Source organism: Medicago truncatula, chromosome 5 (genome assembly GCF_003473485.1).
Source record: "Medicago truncatula cultivar Jemalong A17 chromosome 5, MtrunA17r5.0-ANR, whole genome shotgun sequence".
Classification (NCBI taxonomy): Eukaryota; Viridiplantae; Streptophyta; class Magnoliopsida; order Fabales; family Fabaceae; genus Medicago; species Medicago truncatula.
In genome coordinates, this window is record NC_053046.1 from 43342395 (window position 1) to 43361625 (window position 19231).

A 19231-nucleotide genomic window follows, 5' to 3' on the forward strand; every position below is an offset into this window, starting at 1 on the left:
CTTTTTGGACCATTCTTGAATTAATTTGGCATGAGTTTGACCATTAACCGTGATATTTCTTGCCCTCTAATTTAGACTACCCGACATTCGAATTGGAATTTTAATATGGCAGATGCATGTACAATGGTTTGGGGGTTGTTGCCTCCACAAGAGGAAAAATATGTACTTGAAAATATCATTTAATAATGTTTGCTTTTCCCCGAATAAAACAAAATTGTAGCCTCAAAAATAATTTTTAAGAAAAAAATATGAGATAAAATATATTGATACAATTTTAACAATTTATCTTTCTAATTTCTATTGCTAAATTTTTAACTTAGTCAACCAATCAGCACTCTCGTTTCCTTCTCGCATAGTATGGTTAAATGAACTTTCTAAGAAAGAGAATAAAGCTTTCTAATAACCGAAAACAAAGTTGCATGAGGATGAAAGTCATATTGCTTAATAGTATCAGTAATTAGATTCAAAGTTGTCTTAGAGTCAGATTTAAAGATGACTATAACCGAGGTCTCAAGCCAATTGAAGACCTCTCCAAATAGCTGAAAGTTCAGCCCATAAATTTGAAGCTCTTCCACAAGATCCAGAAAAACTTTAAATCTAAATTGACATATCGTTTCTTAAAAGACCGTCAAAACTTGCATCACATGGATTGCCAAAAGAAGAACCATCCACGAACATTAATAACGTTTTCAGGAGGGGGATGTCAATGAACATGATAGATCATGTGTTGCTTATAGATAGGTGATGTAGTATTTTTGCATCAAACAATTGTAAGTATTTATATCGTCTCCTCAGGGACTAGTGCGATATCGCGGACCGTTCGACTCCAAATATCATTCTAAGTTGAAAGATAGTTTGTTTGTTTGTTTTAGTAACTAAATTGCTAAAGTAAAAGTTGAGAGTAATAGGGCGTAAAACTTGTTAGGATTAGAGTTCCTTAATCAAGCGTCACACATAACCTAATGACCATACATGGATTCTAGTTTTTCTTTGATATTATCACGTATCCCTCGACAACACTATTCGTGTCCAAACAAGATTGTGAAATCAATTGTATCATTCAATTGTCGATGTCTCAAACTATTGAATGATTCAAGAGTCGATCTTATCGTTCAATCGATGATTTCTCAATCTATTGAATGGTAAGAAAGCTTTAGGTTTGGATACACAAGGTGATTATCAAAACATCGATTCCATGTCTAGAACCTATGTTTTGATAGATGGTTATTCTAAACCTAGATTCAAAAGTATTTCTCAATCACAATTAAATCAAAGATAAACATTAAAGTGCAAGAATAACATCAATATCAAATCAAATGCTAGAACCATATATTTATAGATCAAAAGATTACATGTTAAGCTAAGATCAAGTACCTCTAATCCCAATGAAGGAGATTTAGCTACTCATTGTCATGGAAGCCTTGCAAGAATGAATTGAAGAAGCAAGATTCATTACAACTTGTGATTTCTCAACAAAAGATGAAGAATCCACTTTCTATCACTCTCACTCTATGAAGAACAAGCCCTATCTCTCTCTCTAGAAATATTATAACATGAAAAGTATGAAAAACTAAGATTAAAACTAAGTATCTCAATGAAATGGTTGAGTGGACTATTTATAGAATTCTGATTCTGTATCCACTCGCCTCGCGAGCTCCTTCAGTCGCCATGGCGAGTTGAGGTTCCTTCACCATTGGGTTTGTGCCACGTCATCTGTGAAGAGTTAAACCGCCCTCACTCGCCTCGCGAGTACATCCATTCACCATGGCGAGTATGCTCGCCTTCCACTTGCCATGCGAGTTGAGGGCGAATGAAAAACTGGTGCTCCCTGGAATTGCTCGCCTTTGAAGCTCACCATGGCGAGTTTGAGGCGAGTGATCTTCATTTTTCAGCCTCTTTGTACTTTTCTTCATTTTTGCTCTTTGCTTGATGTCTTGAGTTCAAATCCTGCGCAAATGGGTGAAGTAAGATAGATAAAGCGTAAAAGGGAAATAATCACTTATCTCTCGGCTTTTCCCTTAATAACTTGCAAAACAAGTAACAAAAGTGCCTAAAATATATCATGAATTTAACACTTCCTAACACTTATCAATAGGGCCAAGAGCTTGTATCATCGAGGAATCATATGAGAATATACTATTCACGGAAGCTCAAGTGTCTTCCTTCACATACAGAAAAATCTCGCCGTTTCTATTCCGCCAAATCTCAAAACATGTTACTATTACCATTGTACCCGCATTAATATATAGTAGCATGTGTTTAAACTGAATTGGACAATCATGCATATAAAATTCATTTGGACAACTAAATTTGCTTTGTGTACAAAATACATCATATTTTTTTGGTGGTGGTCGAGGTTTGTATCCAGACGTTACGTATATTATGCATTAATTATCCTTAACAACTGAGTCAAACTCACGAGAAAAAAAATACATCATATTTAAAAATAAATAAAAACAATCTGCTATTTATTTAATTTTTAAAGGAGCCTGCAATTTATTTTTATTTTTTTAAGGGAGGAGTCTGTTATTTATTATAAACTACTTTTTTGAGGTTCATAAAATTGTATATTCTATAAAAGTTTAAAATACTTTTCTTTTATTAATATTTTATAGACTATTTTTTTACCCCTGCTACAAAAAGTATCTAGGTCAGCCAATCCAAATGCAAAATGAGGTTTGAAAACTTTGTTTTTAGTTATCAACAATTTAATAGATTATTTTTTGTATTGTCCATTTCCTGTAGTTGCTTAGTAATATGAACAATTTTGCTTTTATATCTGCAAGCCCTACTTTATCCTACATTAATTATCTGATATTGACTTATAACTCAACTTGTTGATCCCCACAAGTTAACTTTGCTAGAAGGTTACTTGGATATCGGCTGATAAAAATACAGTTTGTTAGTCCAAGTTATGATTATTTGAAAAATAGAAACCGATATTATGCTTGCCAAACTTATTTTATAAGTCATGTTAACTCTATAAAAATTATTAATCAGTGCCTAAAAACAATTAATCAGAACAAAACAAGTCGTTAATTTAGTCTCATCTGATTTTATTAATTATGATAAATAAAGGTGGGGATGTGTAAACTTAGGTGACGCCACACCTATAAGGTTATATAGTTACGGAACTTACAAGCACACAAGGAGTGTATATGTAAGTAACCTTATTCTTAATTAAACACAACTTTACTCTAACAAATTTTCTTTAATTAGACAAGAAAATCATAACAGATTATAAAATTAAGCTACGTAAACTACATTTTTTGGAGTGGTATGGTGTGGCTAATATGTATAGAAGATATGGCAATCATTTCATATAGACGCATGGAGAGTCGCACCATCCCAATATTACATGAACTACTATAGGATTAGGTGGCCAACCTTTTACTATATAATTCAAACAAAAAAAATTATTTGTACCCGTCATAATTCAAATAGTTATATTATATAGTTTATAAATTACATGGTTTATCAAAAAATACAAATAGCAAAAGCGCATATTTAATCATAAAGTTTGACCAATTTTACTTCGTATTTCTCTTAATCAAGCTTTATATTTAAATACTATGATCCATTTTAAATTATTATCCCGTGAACCACGTTATAGGAAGCTTGAAGCTTCGTCCTGCTCGAACGACTTGTCCACTTCTCAGTAAAGTATGAGACGTATCCAAAATTTACTTATCATTTAGTGTAAATTTTTATTTTTGTTGGGCATGATATAAATAGACTCCTATAAAATACTAAAGTCTTATCCACTTGAATTCAAAGAGAGATCAACTTTACTTTATTTTCATATCACCCAAAACAAAACAAAAAATCTTTGAAACTTTTCTAATTTTATAGTATTAACTACATAAACAAAAAGTGACCAAATTGAAATCCAACTTCTTCCTAAGTTGAGCTTCATATAAAAAATATGATCAAAAAGAAGTTGGCCAACGGTTAACTTCCCTCCAAACCAAACCTTGTGATTCACTTTGAATCAAAGCAAAGTTTCATAAGTTGATTCTTTGTCACCTTCTGAGTCACAAACTTCACCTTCCTTGACATATCCTTCACACCCTTCTTCCCTTTTTCCTCTTCCTATAAACACTTCCTCTTTTGTTCATGAATTGGAAAGTTTTTTTTTAGCTTGATATAATTTCAAAAGAGAAAAAAATTCAATGAATTCTAGGTGTTTGTTGAACTCTAACAGCATAGTTCAATCTTCTTCAAATTCTGAAACAAGAGAAGAAAGAGTAGTTAGTTCTAGAAATAGGCCTCAACATGCTTCGTCGCCTTCGTTTTCGGTTAGGATGGCTATGAGAATATCTAGATCAAGATGGTTTACCTTGTTAAGAAGAGTTTTCCATTATCAAAATGGATCAAGGTCTAACCTTGGCTCTAATCCTTTCAATTCTAGCACATGGTTGATGATGGAATTTATTGCTTTGATTATCCAAATAATCATTTCAACTTTCACTTTGGTTATTTCAAAGAGGGAGAAACCTGTTTGGCCTATGAGGATTTGGATATCTGGTTATGATATTGGATGTGTTCTTAATTTGCTTACCGTGTACGGTCGATACCGACAAATTTATCTGATTCAAGGAGATGCTCTAAGCCTTTCTGATATTGAACAGCAGAGAAATAGTGGAGAAACAAGGTAATCCTATTCCCTTTCAATCTTCAAGAATTTCCTTTAGTCAATTTTGTTATTAGTAATTACAAATAAGTAATCACCTATATAAGGTATTAATTAATCTTCTGAGTATGGTTATAAATTATAATGGGCTAGAAAAGATTGACACCATTCATATTTTTGGTTTGTGAACTTTTAAAAAGAAGAAAATTTGTGCACCTTGAATTGACTATGATATTTAGACAAGACCAATTGAATTGCTAAAGATAGAAAAATACTAAGTATCAAGTAATTATAAAGGTATTGTAATTTATCTCATAAATAGAGCTTGGAAGATCAAATACTCTAGCATACCTTTTCTATTCTTATCTGTTCAAGGAGTTTACTTTTGTGACAGACAAGAATCTTGTGCTTGCAATCTTTCCAATCTAATTTAGAATAAATCATGTGAAAAATGAAAAGCCTAAGATGGAAGTATTACCAACTTTTTCTTTTGAAAAGTTAGTGCCAACAAAAGAAACATTAATACTTGGCACCAAATTGGGATTAAAAAATAAATTGTGAAACCTGTTTGTGTGTTACAAGTTAAATTAGAGAACAAGTTATATTTATAGTTGTGCAATTGTGTTAGAACAGCGAACACACGATATTTGATCATGCACGGACCACACGTGTGACATATCCATGTATAATTAAACTACGAGTCAAACCCAACAAATTGTTTCTAGGGTGAAATTTGAAAATTAATGTTAATTTGGACTATACGATGTCAGTGTATACAGGATGTCACACTTGATGAACAAATGCAGGACATCACTGGAGTTTTTCTTTGCCATATGGTTTGTGATGGGAAATGTTTGGGTTTTCGACTCGCGATTTGGTTCATTTCAACAAGCTCCAAAACTTCATGTCCTATGTATCACCTTGCTTACTTGGAATGCAATCTGCTACTCTTTCCCTTTCCTACTTTTTCTACTGTTATGTTGTTGTGTGCCACTGATTAGTACCCTCCTTGGTTACAACATGAACATAGCCTCTTCTAATAAAGGAGCATCTGATGAACAAATTTCACAACTTCCAAGTTGGAGACATAAAGAACCTCATGCTACCAAGTTAGAACTTGGCAATGACTCTGAAAGCATTGAAAAATTCATCAATGAAGATCCGGTAAGTAACTAACTCACAATGTAAACAAGTTTTACACAAAATATTTGATCATATTTCATCCTATCATATCATAATATTTTCTACAAAATAACTATAGAATGAGGGATGCTACTAAAAAATTCAAATGAGACAAAAATAGAAACATTATTTTATTTCCTACAATTTGGGATCTATTGATTATTGAATTAAATAAGTTTGGCATGTTGTGATGTGGTTGACAGGAATGTTGCATTTGTTTAGCAAAGTACAAAGATAAAGAAGAAGTTAGACAATTACCATGTTCTCATGTGTTCCACCTAGAATGTGTGGACCAATGGCTAAAAATTATATCATGCTGCCCACTTTGCAAACAAGGATTAGAAAGATAGAAGAAGTAGCTGAGACAACAATCAATCATACTCACATGACTAAATTGATTTGGTCATATACTCATATATCTGTATACTCTTGATATTGTCAAGATTTTTTTTCTCATTTTAAATTTTGGTCTAGTATACTTAACATGGTTACTTGAGTGAGTTTGTATATGTACAGAATAGCTCACCAGTAACCAAAAATACCTACCTAACAAGTGCTTAACTTTTCAAATAATGCCTAAGCATTATTTTTTTCACTGTATTTGAATATTGTGGGATAAGATTTCTGTATTGGAAAAATGAAGTAAATATTATATTTGTAACCTCAATAATAAATTTTGTACTATTTGGTACTCTTTTGGTTTTTAATTTTGACCAATTATTTTCACATTACATTGCTCTGAGACATGTTTTACTTTAATTTGAATAAACTTATAAAAGTAGATTATCATTGTCATACTTCTTTTTTTGTGAAGCCATTGTCATATATACTTGTATAGTATAATGACAATGATGATAAAGTTAACAAGGTCGGTTTGGGCTTGTGCAAATTTTTATATAAATCTCATTTAGAATTTATTTATTTGCTAAAGTAAAACCAACATAGGGAGGGTTTAGCTTGTCAAGGGAAAATTTCTATAGGAATAGGGTTGGCCTGTCTAATTATAGATAATAATAAAAAAAAGGTCTAGTATTATAGTGATATTTTTGCATTAATTTTTGTTTATTTAAAAAAATACATTTAATGTTCAAATCTCATTTACATAATTAATTGGTGTGGCTCGGTTGGTTAAGCAACGCTGAGCTTGTGAAGAGGACTAAAATTCAACCTACATGTAACATGTATTTTAAAAAGTGGTAAAGATCTTCAATCCACAATCGAAGCATCCGAACAAAGATTAATCACATAGCTAATTTAAAAGACCGAAGATTGTGAGAATACTTACTTTGTCAAGCCAAGAGTGCCAAAGACCTTGATTAAAGTGGTTTCCTAAAAAAAAATCTCATTTATTTTTATTGAAAAACAAATTGGCTTGTATAGTTGTATGCCTAGATAGCCTCCCCTATTAGTCACTTTCCAACTCCTGGACTTTTGGTGCAATGACCTATCCATTATAATTATTAAGGTATCTTATTTAAAATTAAGCTACTCTAAAGAAGAAAAACTATATATCAGAAATGGTCCCCCAATCAGTTCACTAACAACTTTTATTTCTTTTGTTCATCATCAACTTCATACTGCATTGTAGGTCATAGGTTAGTTGGAAAATATTTGTTTCTTTTTGTATTTTTCCAATTTATATATTTATATATAAGGGCAAATATTACCTAACTTATTTATTTCTTATTTTTAAACTTCTCCAACAGAAGAAAACTTACAACATTCCTCCAAAAAAAAAAAAACTTGCAACAATTTAACCGAAAATATAATGAGAAAATAAATCCTAAAAGATCAAATCAAATATCATTTGTACCCAAAAAAAGATTAAATGTTATAAATTATGTGCTTAATAATTTTCTTATTTGTTTCCTCTCAGAAAAAATTGAATGTTTTATTAACATAATATATGAAATATCTTAACATCAAAAGGAAATAAAATACTGAATGAAATTTATAAAATTTTATAAGATGTACATGTTTAAAAAGAAAGAGAGAAAAGTACGTGCTTTTAAATAATGAGAACCAAATATCTGCTGTTATGTTGCATATGTTTTGTGTTGTTTCTTCTACTATATGTAATGCACCTGTTACTAGCATCGTCAAGATGCAAATATATATCATACATAACTCGAGAACGTTTGGATCAGATTATTCGAGTCTTTTTTAATTTAATTAAATGTCATAAAATCGAATTCAAATGAAAGAACATGAAGCATTAAAACTCTTAAACCTCTTGAAGAAGAGTTTTGTTGTAGATGTGATTCTATCAAGATCAATTATTGAGTGTGGATGATAATAAACAAACAAGAAGGCTTACACAATGAAAATTGTTAGACCCTTCATACAAGTTGTAGCTTCTGATTAACTATTTTTATACGTAAAATTTAATTGTATCATAACTCTTGATCAACACTTTTAAACAAAGTGAGTAATAATTTTGCTCATTCTCGTCAAATAGTCGAGTGTGAGTTATCTCATGCATGTGTATTTTTAATGTGAGTTAACTCAAATAAATGTATTTTTCAACGTGAGTTAACAATGGAAATGAGCAAAAATAGATGAGAGAAAAGCAATCTCTAAATTCTACTAACAAATTTCTAGAAAAATATGATATGCCCAGGCCCACGCCCACGTAGACTTCGACATGCATTTGCCCCTTATTATATGGTAACTAAATCATAATTATAACACATTTTAATTTCTTTACACCTTTTGAACACACACATTTTAACTTCTTTTCACCTTTTGAATACTCCCCCATCCGATAATAACTGAGTTTTTCATTCATTTCATACATATTAAAAAAAGTGTATAAGTGAAAGAGAAAAAAATGAGTTTTGAGTGTGTTCTTAAGTATTGGTCATTTTCCATTATCATAAATGCAAAGTAAAATATGTTGAATTGAGAAAGATGAAAGTAATATTAATTAGAGTTATGATTGAAAAAAGCAATAAATATGGCATTGAAAAGTGAAATGAGTCAATTTTTGTAGGACTTTTTTTTTTTACAAATGACACAGTTATTTTTTAAAATTTAATGCTATGTTATTATTTTATTTGACTATCCCGTGAACTTAGCTCAGTTTGTAGGGATATTGCATATTATATACAAGGTCGGGGTTCGAACCCCGAACACTCCACAATAAATTGTATGAATTTTAGCCACTAGGGTAATTGACCAAAAAAAATATTATTTGACCAAAAAAATATTTAAATTTTTTTTTTTGACAAAATATTTTAAATTTATTATTTTTCAGTAAAACATTAAATCCAGTCAAAAGAAAAATTAAATTATATAGTATATAATATACAAAAAAAAAAAAAAAAAAAAAAAAAACTGAAAAATGAAACAAAATTTGTAGAGAATATTTGTCAAAAATAACAATAAATTCATAATGATATGATATGTTATATGTGTCAGCATTGATTTCATTCCAAGTTGCATAGTACTCCATCTGTCATCACATCATCATTCATCATCATCTTCGTTCTTCACACACTCTCGATTCGATTCGATTCGATTTCATTCGCCTGCAACCACCGTCACAACAACCCTTCTTCACCACTATTTCCCTAAGCTTTTCTAAAAATCTCTTTTTTCTCACTGATCCTTTAACTTCAAGGTAAGTTTTTTCACCATACCCACTTTTTATTTTCCTCAAAAATCTTATAATTGAGCATGATTATCGTTAATTCTGATCTGGGGTTGTTGAATTTTGCTTAAATGTCATGTCTTTTTTGTTTCTTCGTGTTTATTTATGTCTGTTTTGGATAGATCGATGAATTTTCTATGCATGTGGATTGGTGTGTGAATTGGGTTGAATTCAGAATCTAACAACCTTGAATGTTTTCAAATTTTGAATCTTTTGAATATTGGGGTATTGAATTCATTATCTTTGAATGGTTTTAACGCGATTCTGAGATGTTTTCTAGGTGATGCTGAATGTTTGATCATGGATCTTAGGTGCTAGAGAGAGATTGAATTGTTTGTTGTGGTTATATGAATAATTAGGTATCAATTTTTTAGTGAATTGGTTAAACTACTTCACTACAACGAGTAATTAAGTGAGGTTATTTGTTTGTTGTATTAAGGTTTTGTTATGAATTTGGCCAAACTTAGGAATCATTGATGGGAATAACGCGATACATAATTTGTTGTGTTTGATTTTTGAGTGCTTTTAGTTTGATGTAATATGTTTGGAATTACAGTAAGTTTGACAAAATCATAGTGGCACTGTGATTTTGTGGAAGCTCCATGGTGTAGTTTTTGATTGATTTAACCACGAATTTAAACATGCAGTAAGTAAATTGCAGTTAAGTTCTGATGCTGGTTAGAGCATGGCATTTGTTCATTTGTATTTCCGTTTTGATTATTTTACGTTCTTTGTTTCTTTAGTAGACTGTGATTGATATTTTACTTCAGTTCTATAATTAGACTCTTTTGTTGATGGTGCCTTCAAATTTTGCAGATCTTAGCATTTGGGAGTTGGCCAACTGAAATTGGAAATGGTTAAAAGGTTTAGTTGCTAACCGCCTGCTAAAGATGACTTTATGAGGAATTAACTAAATTATATATCTAATTGATTTGTTTTCTGGAACAGTTATGGAGGATTTTGATTTTGAGGTACAAGAGATATCATGTTGCAGTGCATAGAGGGAATTAAGCATTTGTTTGCTCCTCTATTGCAATGTTGTGACATTGACTTATATAAGCAGACAACAGGACTTGAAGATCCTGAAATTCTTGCGAGGGAGACAGTGTGTATGCATCGACCTAACTTTATGAATATAATGTGGTTATTGTTACTTTTGCTCTTATAAAAATGAATTCTGATTTGAATATGTGCTTCTTATATCTTGTATATTATGTCATTACCTTTTGATTTTGAAAGCATGTGGATGATATTATTGTGCTCTCTTTTTTTAGTTGTGGATTCAATTACCTCATACTACTATTTGAAATAAATACACATAGATAGAGATGATGGTAGATATTTGTTTTGCTTGTGTATGCAGTTAGTGTAAGTGAAATTGAAGCTCTTTATGAGCTCTTTAAAAAGATCAGCAGTGCGGTGATTGATGATGGGCTGATCAACAAGGTTTGTCTGCTTCGTCTCTGACAACTTGTGGTTTGTCGTTTGTGGATATAATAAATTTTCTTGATTAAACCTTTTCAATGCAAAACAACATGTATAATCATTCTATACCAATAAATTATATTTTCTGACAACCTATGTTATTAATTTCTTCAATCAGAGAGGATATAACATTATAAAATATGACATGATATATTCAGTTTTCACTTTTTTCCTACAATATTAATTATTAATATGCATCATTTGCAGGAAGAGTTTCAATTGGCATTATTCAAGACAAATAAAAAAGAGAGTTTATTTGCCGATCGGGTATGGTATTTCTGTCTTTTCTATTGATCATTGTTTGACTTTTCTCTGAACTATGAAATTTTGTTTTAGGCCAAGGCCATCAAATACAACAATAACGAAGTCTTATCTCAACCTAATATGACATACAAAATAAACTTTGTCTTCATCTAATTCTAAACAACTGAAATTTTGATTCCCGTCTTCTTTGTATTACCACAAAGTTAAACTGAAATGAGTTTTTTTATTACCTCAAAGCTAAACCGAAATGAGGTTTTTAACATCGATGTCTTCATATGACAATTTTTTTTTGGGGGGAATCATACGACATTTAAAATAACTTCTTCGTACATGTTATTCTTAATGTTTCACCACGTAGGTTACCTCTCTTGTTTTCATGATCACTCACTCCTGTGAAACTTTATATTGAATTATTTAAATTATTTACCTTTGATTACAAGTTTTCCCACACGTTCCCTTTTTTGTTTCAACATTTAAAAAAATGCACTTTCCATACCATATTAATTACCATTGTAAATGCTATTCCTTCTTACTTGCAACATGTGCATGTACTGGTTCATATCGTATATTGCTTCAAATTGTTAATATCTCATATGAGCTTATTTCTGGGTAGGTATTTGATTTGTTTGATACAAAGCACAATGGGATACTTGGTTTCGAAGAGTTTGCCCGCGCCCTCTCTGTTTTCCATCCAAATGCCCCTATTGATGAAAAGATTGAGTGTATGTTACTTCAATTCTTTGGTTTACTTCACCTTACTTCTTTTCAGTTTACCAAAATTAAAACTATATAATACTTCTTTTCAATTTACCAAAACTAAACCATATAATATCTTGTTTCAGTTTCCTTTCAACTGTATGATCTCAAGCAGCAGGGTTTTATTGAAAGACAAGAGGTGATTAGCCTTCTTTAAATCTTATTTTGCTTAAGCTTTTTCTTCTTGTTTGGGACAAACCTTCGATTTTTTTTTATGTAAAGGTGAAACAAATGGTAGTTGCTACGCTTGCTGAATCTGGCATGAATCTATCAGACGATGTTATAGAGAGTATAATTGACAAGGTACTACCCCTTTTCCCTTTTTAATTTTTTTTTTGAGGGAACCCCTTTTCCCTTTTAAGATTAGGACCTTTCCTCTAACATATATACCAATCTGTTTTAATGTTTCAAGAAGTAACAAAAACAGTTAGTTTTAACATTGGGTTTCGGATTTGTTCAGACTTTTGAGGAAGCGGATACAAAGCATGACGGCAAGATTGACAAGGAGGAATGGAGAAACCTTGTTTTGCGCCATCCATCACTACTCAAGAACATGACCCTTCAGTATCTAAGGTAATTTAATTCATATTTCAGTATTACCAACTTATGTATATGCACTCTTCAAAATATAGAGATCCAAATTTAATTCTATAACATTATCACTATAGACTGATTATAGGAAAATCTTTATTTATTTATTCATTTTATATTTTTGGCACTCTTTGACATCCTTTTTCATGTGTTGAATAGGGATATCACCACAACATTCCCAAGCTTTGTATTCCATTCACAAGTAGACGATACTTGAAGGTCAAATATTATTTACTTGATCATGTTGCATATGGTTTCATTTGTGTAAGAAAGGATATTGCAGAGAGATTTACTTGCCATGCGTTGGTTATATTTCTTCGAAGATATTTGTTTTTGTAGTTAAACCTTGTCGAAATACATTTGATTTATTGCTTCGTTATTTTTTTTTTTGCCAAAATTTAATTTATGGCTTGAAAACATACAAAGATCCTTATTGTTCCTATTCGGTGTTGTTCTGGACTATATTTCCATTCCTTTTGATCCAAGGATTCTGTAAAGCGATGTGGATACTCGAATGACAAGCTTTAATAAGACACTCATTTTAACTTGGGTTCAAGTTTGAAATTCTGTAATTAGTTTTACATGCAGATTTTTTTTTTTTGTTTTTTCGGTACAATTACGTGCAGATTAATTTTTTATAATCTTGATCGTTATCTGACATTGCATGAAGTTTGCCTTAATTTTTTGTTCATTAATTAAAAGAAACTTATACAAAATTATACATGTAAGATATATAACTTGAGTTCTTTTTCCAGGAACATTGTTTTTCTTTAAAAACACAGCCACTGGCCAAAAATAGCATGGTTTATGTTGGTGGGTTTTTCTTTTGTTGCAAAGCTAATGAAAGTAACCTTGTAATTTGATTGTTAAGACTTAATACAAGGTTTTGTCGGAAAAAAAAGACTTAATACAAGGTCGTACTGTAATGTTTTAAAATAGAGTCAAACTTGGTTATACTTTAATTCAACATCAGCCACCGATTTGAAAACCGAATTTGTTGGGCACCAAACTTTTGTAATCAAAATAAACTTCTATTATCCTCTTTTGCCTCTTGAGAAGATTTCCTTCAATACACACATTAATGCTTTGACAATATTACTTTCCTCGTCACAGACACATTCCTATGCCTTATTTTCTGCCATGAGCAAAAGTCGTCGTTGCATCAACTTTGCATTTTAATTCACGTACTCTAGAATTTTTTTTCCAAATCAGTACTATCTGTGCTCGAGGTGACCGAGCGAGCTCCCATTGTCACAAACTCTGATAATTTTATACTTCCAAATGCACCATAGTTGCATAGCAAAGACAAGCTGGAAAAACAGATCCTTGAAGTCTTCCACATTCGTAACTGTGTTCCATTACAGGCCATAGTGCAGCATCGGTCCAGACCTCAACTGCACGATTGCACCTAAAGAAAAGATGGCATTCGTTCTCATACGTCATAAGCTTGCTCAAAAATGTACACAAATTACGCCACACTACATGTTTCTAGCCCTCATAAGCAACAACTTCCCCTTTTGTGGAACACTCAGCTTCCAGAATAACAGTCAGTATTTCTCAAGTCCTTTAAAACACTTGAGTCATCAAACTAAGTTCTCCATGATGCCAAAATAAGCTGATTTCACCGGATAAACCCCCGTCATCAACCAAGTTCTTACAGTTTGTTGTTCACGACATTTAAGAACTTGTTTGTTATTGTTCACAAAATCTTCGATCGTCAATCTTCATAAATAGATAAATACAAAATATTTAATAATTTTTCTTTCGTTATTTACTTAAGACATTCTAAAAATATTTTTATAAAATAATTTTAATTTTAAAGTGCTGTCACAACCCAAGCTGTTAAAGTCATCATTATATAAAGTACAATTAAATTAAAACCCAAAAAATAAATAACATTTCCCAATTTATAAAATAAAAAAAGTGAAGTTTGACGCTCAGAAGCATTTTTTTCGCAACAACAAAAATATTTAATTTAGGATATAATACACCCTAAAAAAGTGTGTTTCAGGAACGAAATATCAAGTTACTACGAGCAAAGAACGCGGTAATTTTGCATCAAAAAATATATAAGTACGAACCAACAACAGTCAACAAATAACACCAGAACTTACGATAAATAAACAATAGCTACACTGGTCAAGAAAATTGCATCTAATATTGTTTAAAATCCAAAATTCAAAATTAAAGAAAAAACATGATAAAAATACTGTTTCTCAACCTCACGCCTTCCTAAACAATAGCATCTATTTCAAAATTAATCGACCTCTTCCATCTTGCTACCCTCTGCATCAGCATCAGCTTCCTCCAATGGTGGCATGTCAGCATCAGCTTCTGCTGCATCCTCATCAATGCTAAGTCCAAGCTTGAGCATCCTGTGAATCCTGTTGCCAAAGGTGTTGGGCTCATCAAGGCTGAATCCAGAGGTAAGAAGAGCAGTCTCAAACAGCAAGAGGACAAGATCCTTCACAGATTTGTCATTCCTATCAGCATCAGCACGTTTCCTCAGCTCCTCCATAATGGGATTCTCAGGGTTGATTTCCATTGTCTTCTTGCTTGACATGTAACCAGCCATGCTGCTATCCCTCAAAGCCTGTGCCTTCATGATCCTCTCCATGTTGGCAGTCCAACCATACTCACCAGTCACTAGACAGCAAGGAGAGTCCACAACTCGGTCAGAAACAACCACTTTCTCAACCTTGTCGCCCAACACTTCCTTGATCACCTTGCAGAGGTTGTCAAATTTCTCCTTCTGTTCATCCATCTTTTTCTTTTCATCCTCGCTCTCATCAAGTTTCAAACCTTCCTTAGTTGCAGATACCAGCTTCTTTCCCTCAAATTCCTTGAGCTGGCCAACAGCATATTCATCTATAGCGTCAACCATGTAAATCACTTCATATCCCTTCTTCCTAAGTTTCTCAAGGAAGGGGGAATTCTCAACAGCTTTCTTGCTTTCACCGGTGATGTAGTAAATGTCATTCTGTCCTTCCTTCATCCTGGTAACGTAGTCCTTGAGGCTGGTCATGTCATCACCACTCTTGGTGGAGTGGTACCTGAGCAAATCAGCAAGCTTTGTCTTGTTTTGAGAATCCTCATGGATACCCAGCTTCAAGTTCTTAGAGAAGGCCTCATAGAACTTGTTGTAGTCTTCCTTGTTCTCAGCAATTTCAAAGAAAAGCTCAAGGCACTTCTTCACCAAGTTCTTCCTTATGACCTTGAGAATCTTGTTCTGTTGAAGCATCTCTCTTGAAATGTTAAGTGGGAGATCTTCAGAGTCCACAATACCCTTCACAAAGCTAAGATACTCAGGCATCAACTCCTCACAGTTGTCCATGATGAAAACACGGCGGACATACAGCTTGATGTTGTTGGGCTTCTTCTTTGTGTCAAAGAGATCAAAAGGTGCTCTCTTGGGTACAAAGAGAACAGCCTTAAACTCCAACTGACCCTCAACTGAGAAGTGCTTAACAGCCAAATGCTCTTCCCAATCATTGGTGAGACTCTTGTAAAAAGCAGCATACTCATCCTTTGTAATCTCCTCGGGCTTCCTCATCCAAATAGGTTTTTGCTTGTTCACCAAAGACCATTCATTAGACACCTCCTTAATCTTTTTCTTTTTCTTCTCTTCCTTTTCTTTCTCCTCATCTACTTCCTCAACCTTACCCTCCTCTTCCTTCTTCTCTTCCTCATCCTCATCATCAGAAATCTCTTTCTCAATAGTCTTCTCAACCCAAAGAGAAATTGGATAGCTGATAAATTCAGAATGTTTCTTAACCAAGTCCTTCAGACGGCGTTCCTCAAGATACTCAAGTTGATCCTCCTTGAGGATGAGAGTTATCTTAGTTCCCCTGCCAAGAGCTTCGCCAGTTGTGTCCCTAGTCACAGTGAATGACCCTCCAGCTTGAGACTCCCACACATACTGTTCATCATCGTTGTGCTTTGTGGTAACAATAACCTTCTCGGCAACAAGGTAGGCAGAGTAGAAACCAACACCAAACTGTCCAATCATGCTCACATCAGCACCAGCAGCTATGGCTTCCATGAATTCCTTGGTACCAGACCTAGCAATGGTACCTAGGTTGTTCACCAAATCTGGAACAAAAATACATAGAAATATTAGTAAACAACATAAAATATCACACGACACAGTGCTGCTACATAAACCAATTTCAGGCTAAGAAAAGGGAGAAAAAAAAAGCATATTAACTTACCAGCTTTGGTCATTCCAATCCCACTATCAATGATAGTCAAAGTGTTGTTGGTCTTGTCAGGAATAATGTGAATGAACAACTCTGGCTGAGAATCAAGCTTGCTCTTGTCGGTCAAGCCCTCAAACCGAATCTTATCCAAAGCCTACATTACAAAATTCCAGCACATAATCAGAACAATATTCATACCCACAACAGAAAATCATCTATCACATTAATCATTCATAAAATCGAATCCTAACAATCCAAAGTAATAGTAACAATTATACTTCTAGAAACAAGGATTTCTAGTCACAAACAACTTCAATTTGAAAATTAAAGGATCAACAAACCTTCCATTCAAAAATTAAAGAGTTGATTATGATTAACATAGATTACTTGTCACATACAACTTTCATTCAAAGACTAAAGTGCCGATTATATCAATAACATTACATAGTATATGATTAAATGAAAACATTACACAGTAACAAATAGATCACATAATCAAGGTTGTTATCAATACAAACGGGACTAATTAAAAATTTAATTTCAATTTAGGTATTTCAAGTATCACTCTAATATGAATCAACGATAGAACAATCATCACAATTTAACTTTAAATTAAAATCAATGAAACCTAAACATGACTAACAAATCATCACTGTTAATCATAATCAACCATCATAATCATCACTGTTAAACAACAACGGAAAAATCACAAAGATCCTAAACAACGCCACCAACCAAAACCCTAGGAGTATATAATCAATTAACATAAACCCTAAAATTGAAAAAATAATCCAATTAAAACGATAACAAAAGAAATCATCAAAATCATAATAAAATAGAACCTAAACTAGATCGAACCCTAATAAAGATAAAAAATAAAATAAAAAAGCAAAAAAAAAAAACGAAGAGGAAGAAGCTTACATCGGAAGCGTTGCTGATGAGTTCACGAAGAAAAATCTCCTTGTTGCTGTAAAAAGTATTGATGATGAGACTAAGAAGTTGATTGATCTCAGCCTGGAAAGCGAACGTCTCTTGTTCCGCCATTGCCGATCTGGTTTTTCTAGAGAGAGAAAGCGTTTGTCGTAGAGAGAGAGAGAGTGAACGAGTTTTGCAGAGTGTGAAGTGAGTGAGTTGTTATATAATAAGTGTTTGCTAGGGTTTCTCGTTTTCTAGATCCTTCTATTTCTATATTTATAATTATAAATTAAATAACTTTATTTGTTCAAATAATAACTTTAACTTAATTGCGATTATTTGGGTCCACTTTACTCTCAACTTACCACTTGGATTTTTTTTTTGAAGGAACTAACCACTTGGATGTGAAGCGTAGACTTGGTTTTCTTCTTTTTTATTTCTTTTTCTGTTTTATTTACACCAATAATATTTGAAGGTTGATCGAAGATTCTACTTGGTTTTTTCAACAAAAAAAAAAACATTCTAGTTGGTTTTATTCTTTTAAATAGATAAATTGTTTTGCATTTATTTTTTATGAAAGCATTTGGAAAGTTTTACAAAAATTATATTTTTACTCCTTTCACAAAAAAATTATTTTTTTTTACTATTTATTTAGACTAAAATACACTTTTTACCCTAAAGGTTTTTAAAACTAACGATTTTGGTCCTCTTATTTTGAACCTGTACCCTTTTTCAAAGCCAATTTTGCAAAATTGTGGTCCTCCCTAATTTTGAATTAATCAGAGCATGTTTGACACATTTTTTCCTAAACCAAGTATCATCCAAGTCATCTATGTGAGTTTTGACACACAAAAAAAAGAGGTCTCATGCGATATTTGTTGTATAACGGGCAAATCTACATTGTTTATCTTCTTCTCCATAAAATAGGGATTGCTCCTTCATCTTCCACATCCAACTCTTTATTGTTTCTTCTTCTTCTTCATTCATTCGTTCTTCCCTTTTTCATCAATCTCCATTGTTTTTTTTTTTTTACTATAAAATAGGGATTGGTCCTCTTATTTCCTCTTGTTTTATTTTTCATATATATCTCCAAAAACCGAATCTTTTTTTTTTTTTTTGCATAAATATGTCAATAAACTCATCCAATTAATTATTTAAGTCTCTTTTGATATTACTGTGTGTGTATATATATATATTTACAGGGATGGACATACTCTTTATATTTATACATTCAATTTCCATCCAACTTTATTTGGTGGTGTCTGGGGTTCGAACCCCAGACCTTGCATATACTATGCATTGTCCTTACCAACTGAGATAAACTCACGGAGACTTCCATCCAATTGTTTGTTTCTTTATTGTCTCTAATTATTCAACTTTTATAGTTTATACATATAATAAATTGGTTTAATAGTAGTTTTGGCCCCCTAAGTATTAGAAAGTTGCAATTTTGAACCCCTAGCAAAAATAAAATATAAAATTGCCCCCTAAGTATTGCCCCTTTTGCAGTTTTGGCCCCCCAAACCAATGTTGACCAAGTCAGAGTTGACATGG

The 19231-nt window shown here is 32.3% G+C and overlaps 2 protein-coding genes and 1 pseudogene across 2 annotated transcripts; 2 read left to right on the plus strand and 1 right to left on the minus strand.

The window, feature by feature from the left end:
- Positions 1–3754: 3754 nt before the first annotated feature.
- Positions 3755–6506, plus strand: LOC11442332 (E3 ubiquitin-protein ligase At4g11680-like; annotated as a pseudogene).
- A 2733-nt stretch (positions 6507–9239) lies between these two features.
- LOC11435515 (calcineurin B-like protein 3) lies at positions 9240–13119 on the plus strand. The gene is made up of 10 exons (XM_024784045.2): positions 9240–9437; positions 10284–10331; positions 10416–10576; positions 10831–10913; positions 11160–11219; positions 11830–11938; positions 12059–12111; positions 12195–12275; positions 12433–12545; positions 12723–13119. The coding sequence occupies exons 3-10, from the start codon at positions 10453–10455 to the stop codon at positions 12778–12780; spliced, it is 681 nt and encodes a 226-aa protein (XP_024639813.1). The 5' UTR covers positions 9240–9437; positions 10284–10331; positions 10416–10452; the 3' UTR covers positions 12781–13119.
- A 1499-nt stretch (positions 13120–14618) lies between these two features.
- LOC11439895 (heat shock cognate protein 80) lies at positions 14619–17885 on the minus strand. The gene is made up of 3 exons (XM_003617825.4): positions 17684–17885; positions 16775–16916; positions 14619–16655 (listed from the first exon to the last, which is right to left on the minus strand). Exons 1-3 carry the CDS (start codon positions 17804–17806, stop codon positions 14821–14823), a joined length of 2100 nt encoding a protein of 699 aa, XP_003617873.1. The 5' UTR covers positions 17807–17885; the 3' UTR covers positions 14619–14820.
- Positions 17886–19231: the final 1346 nt, after the last annotated feature.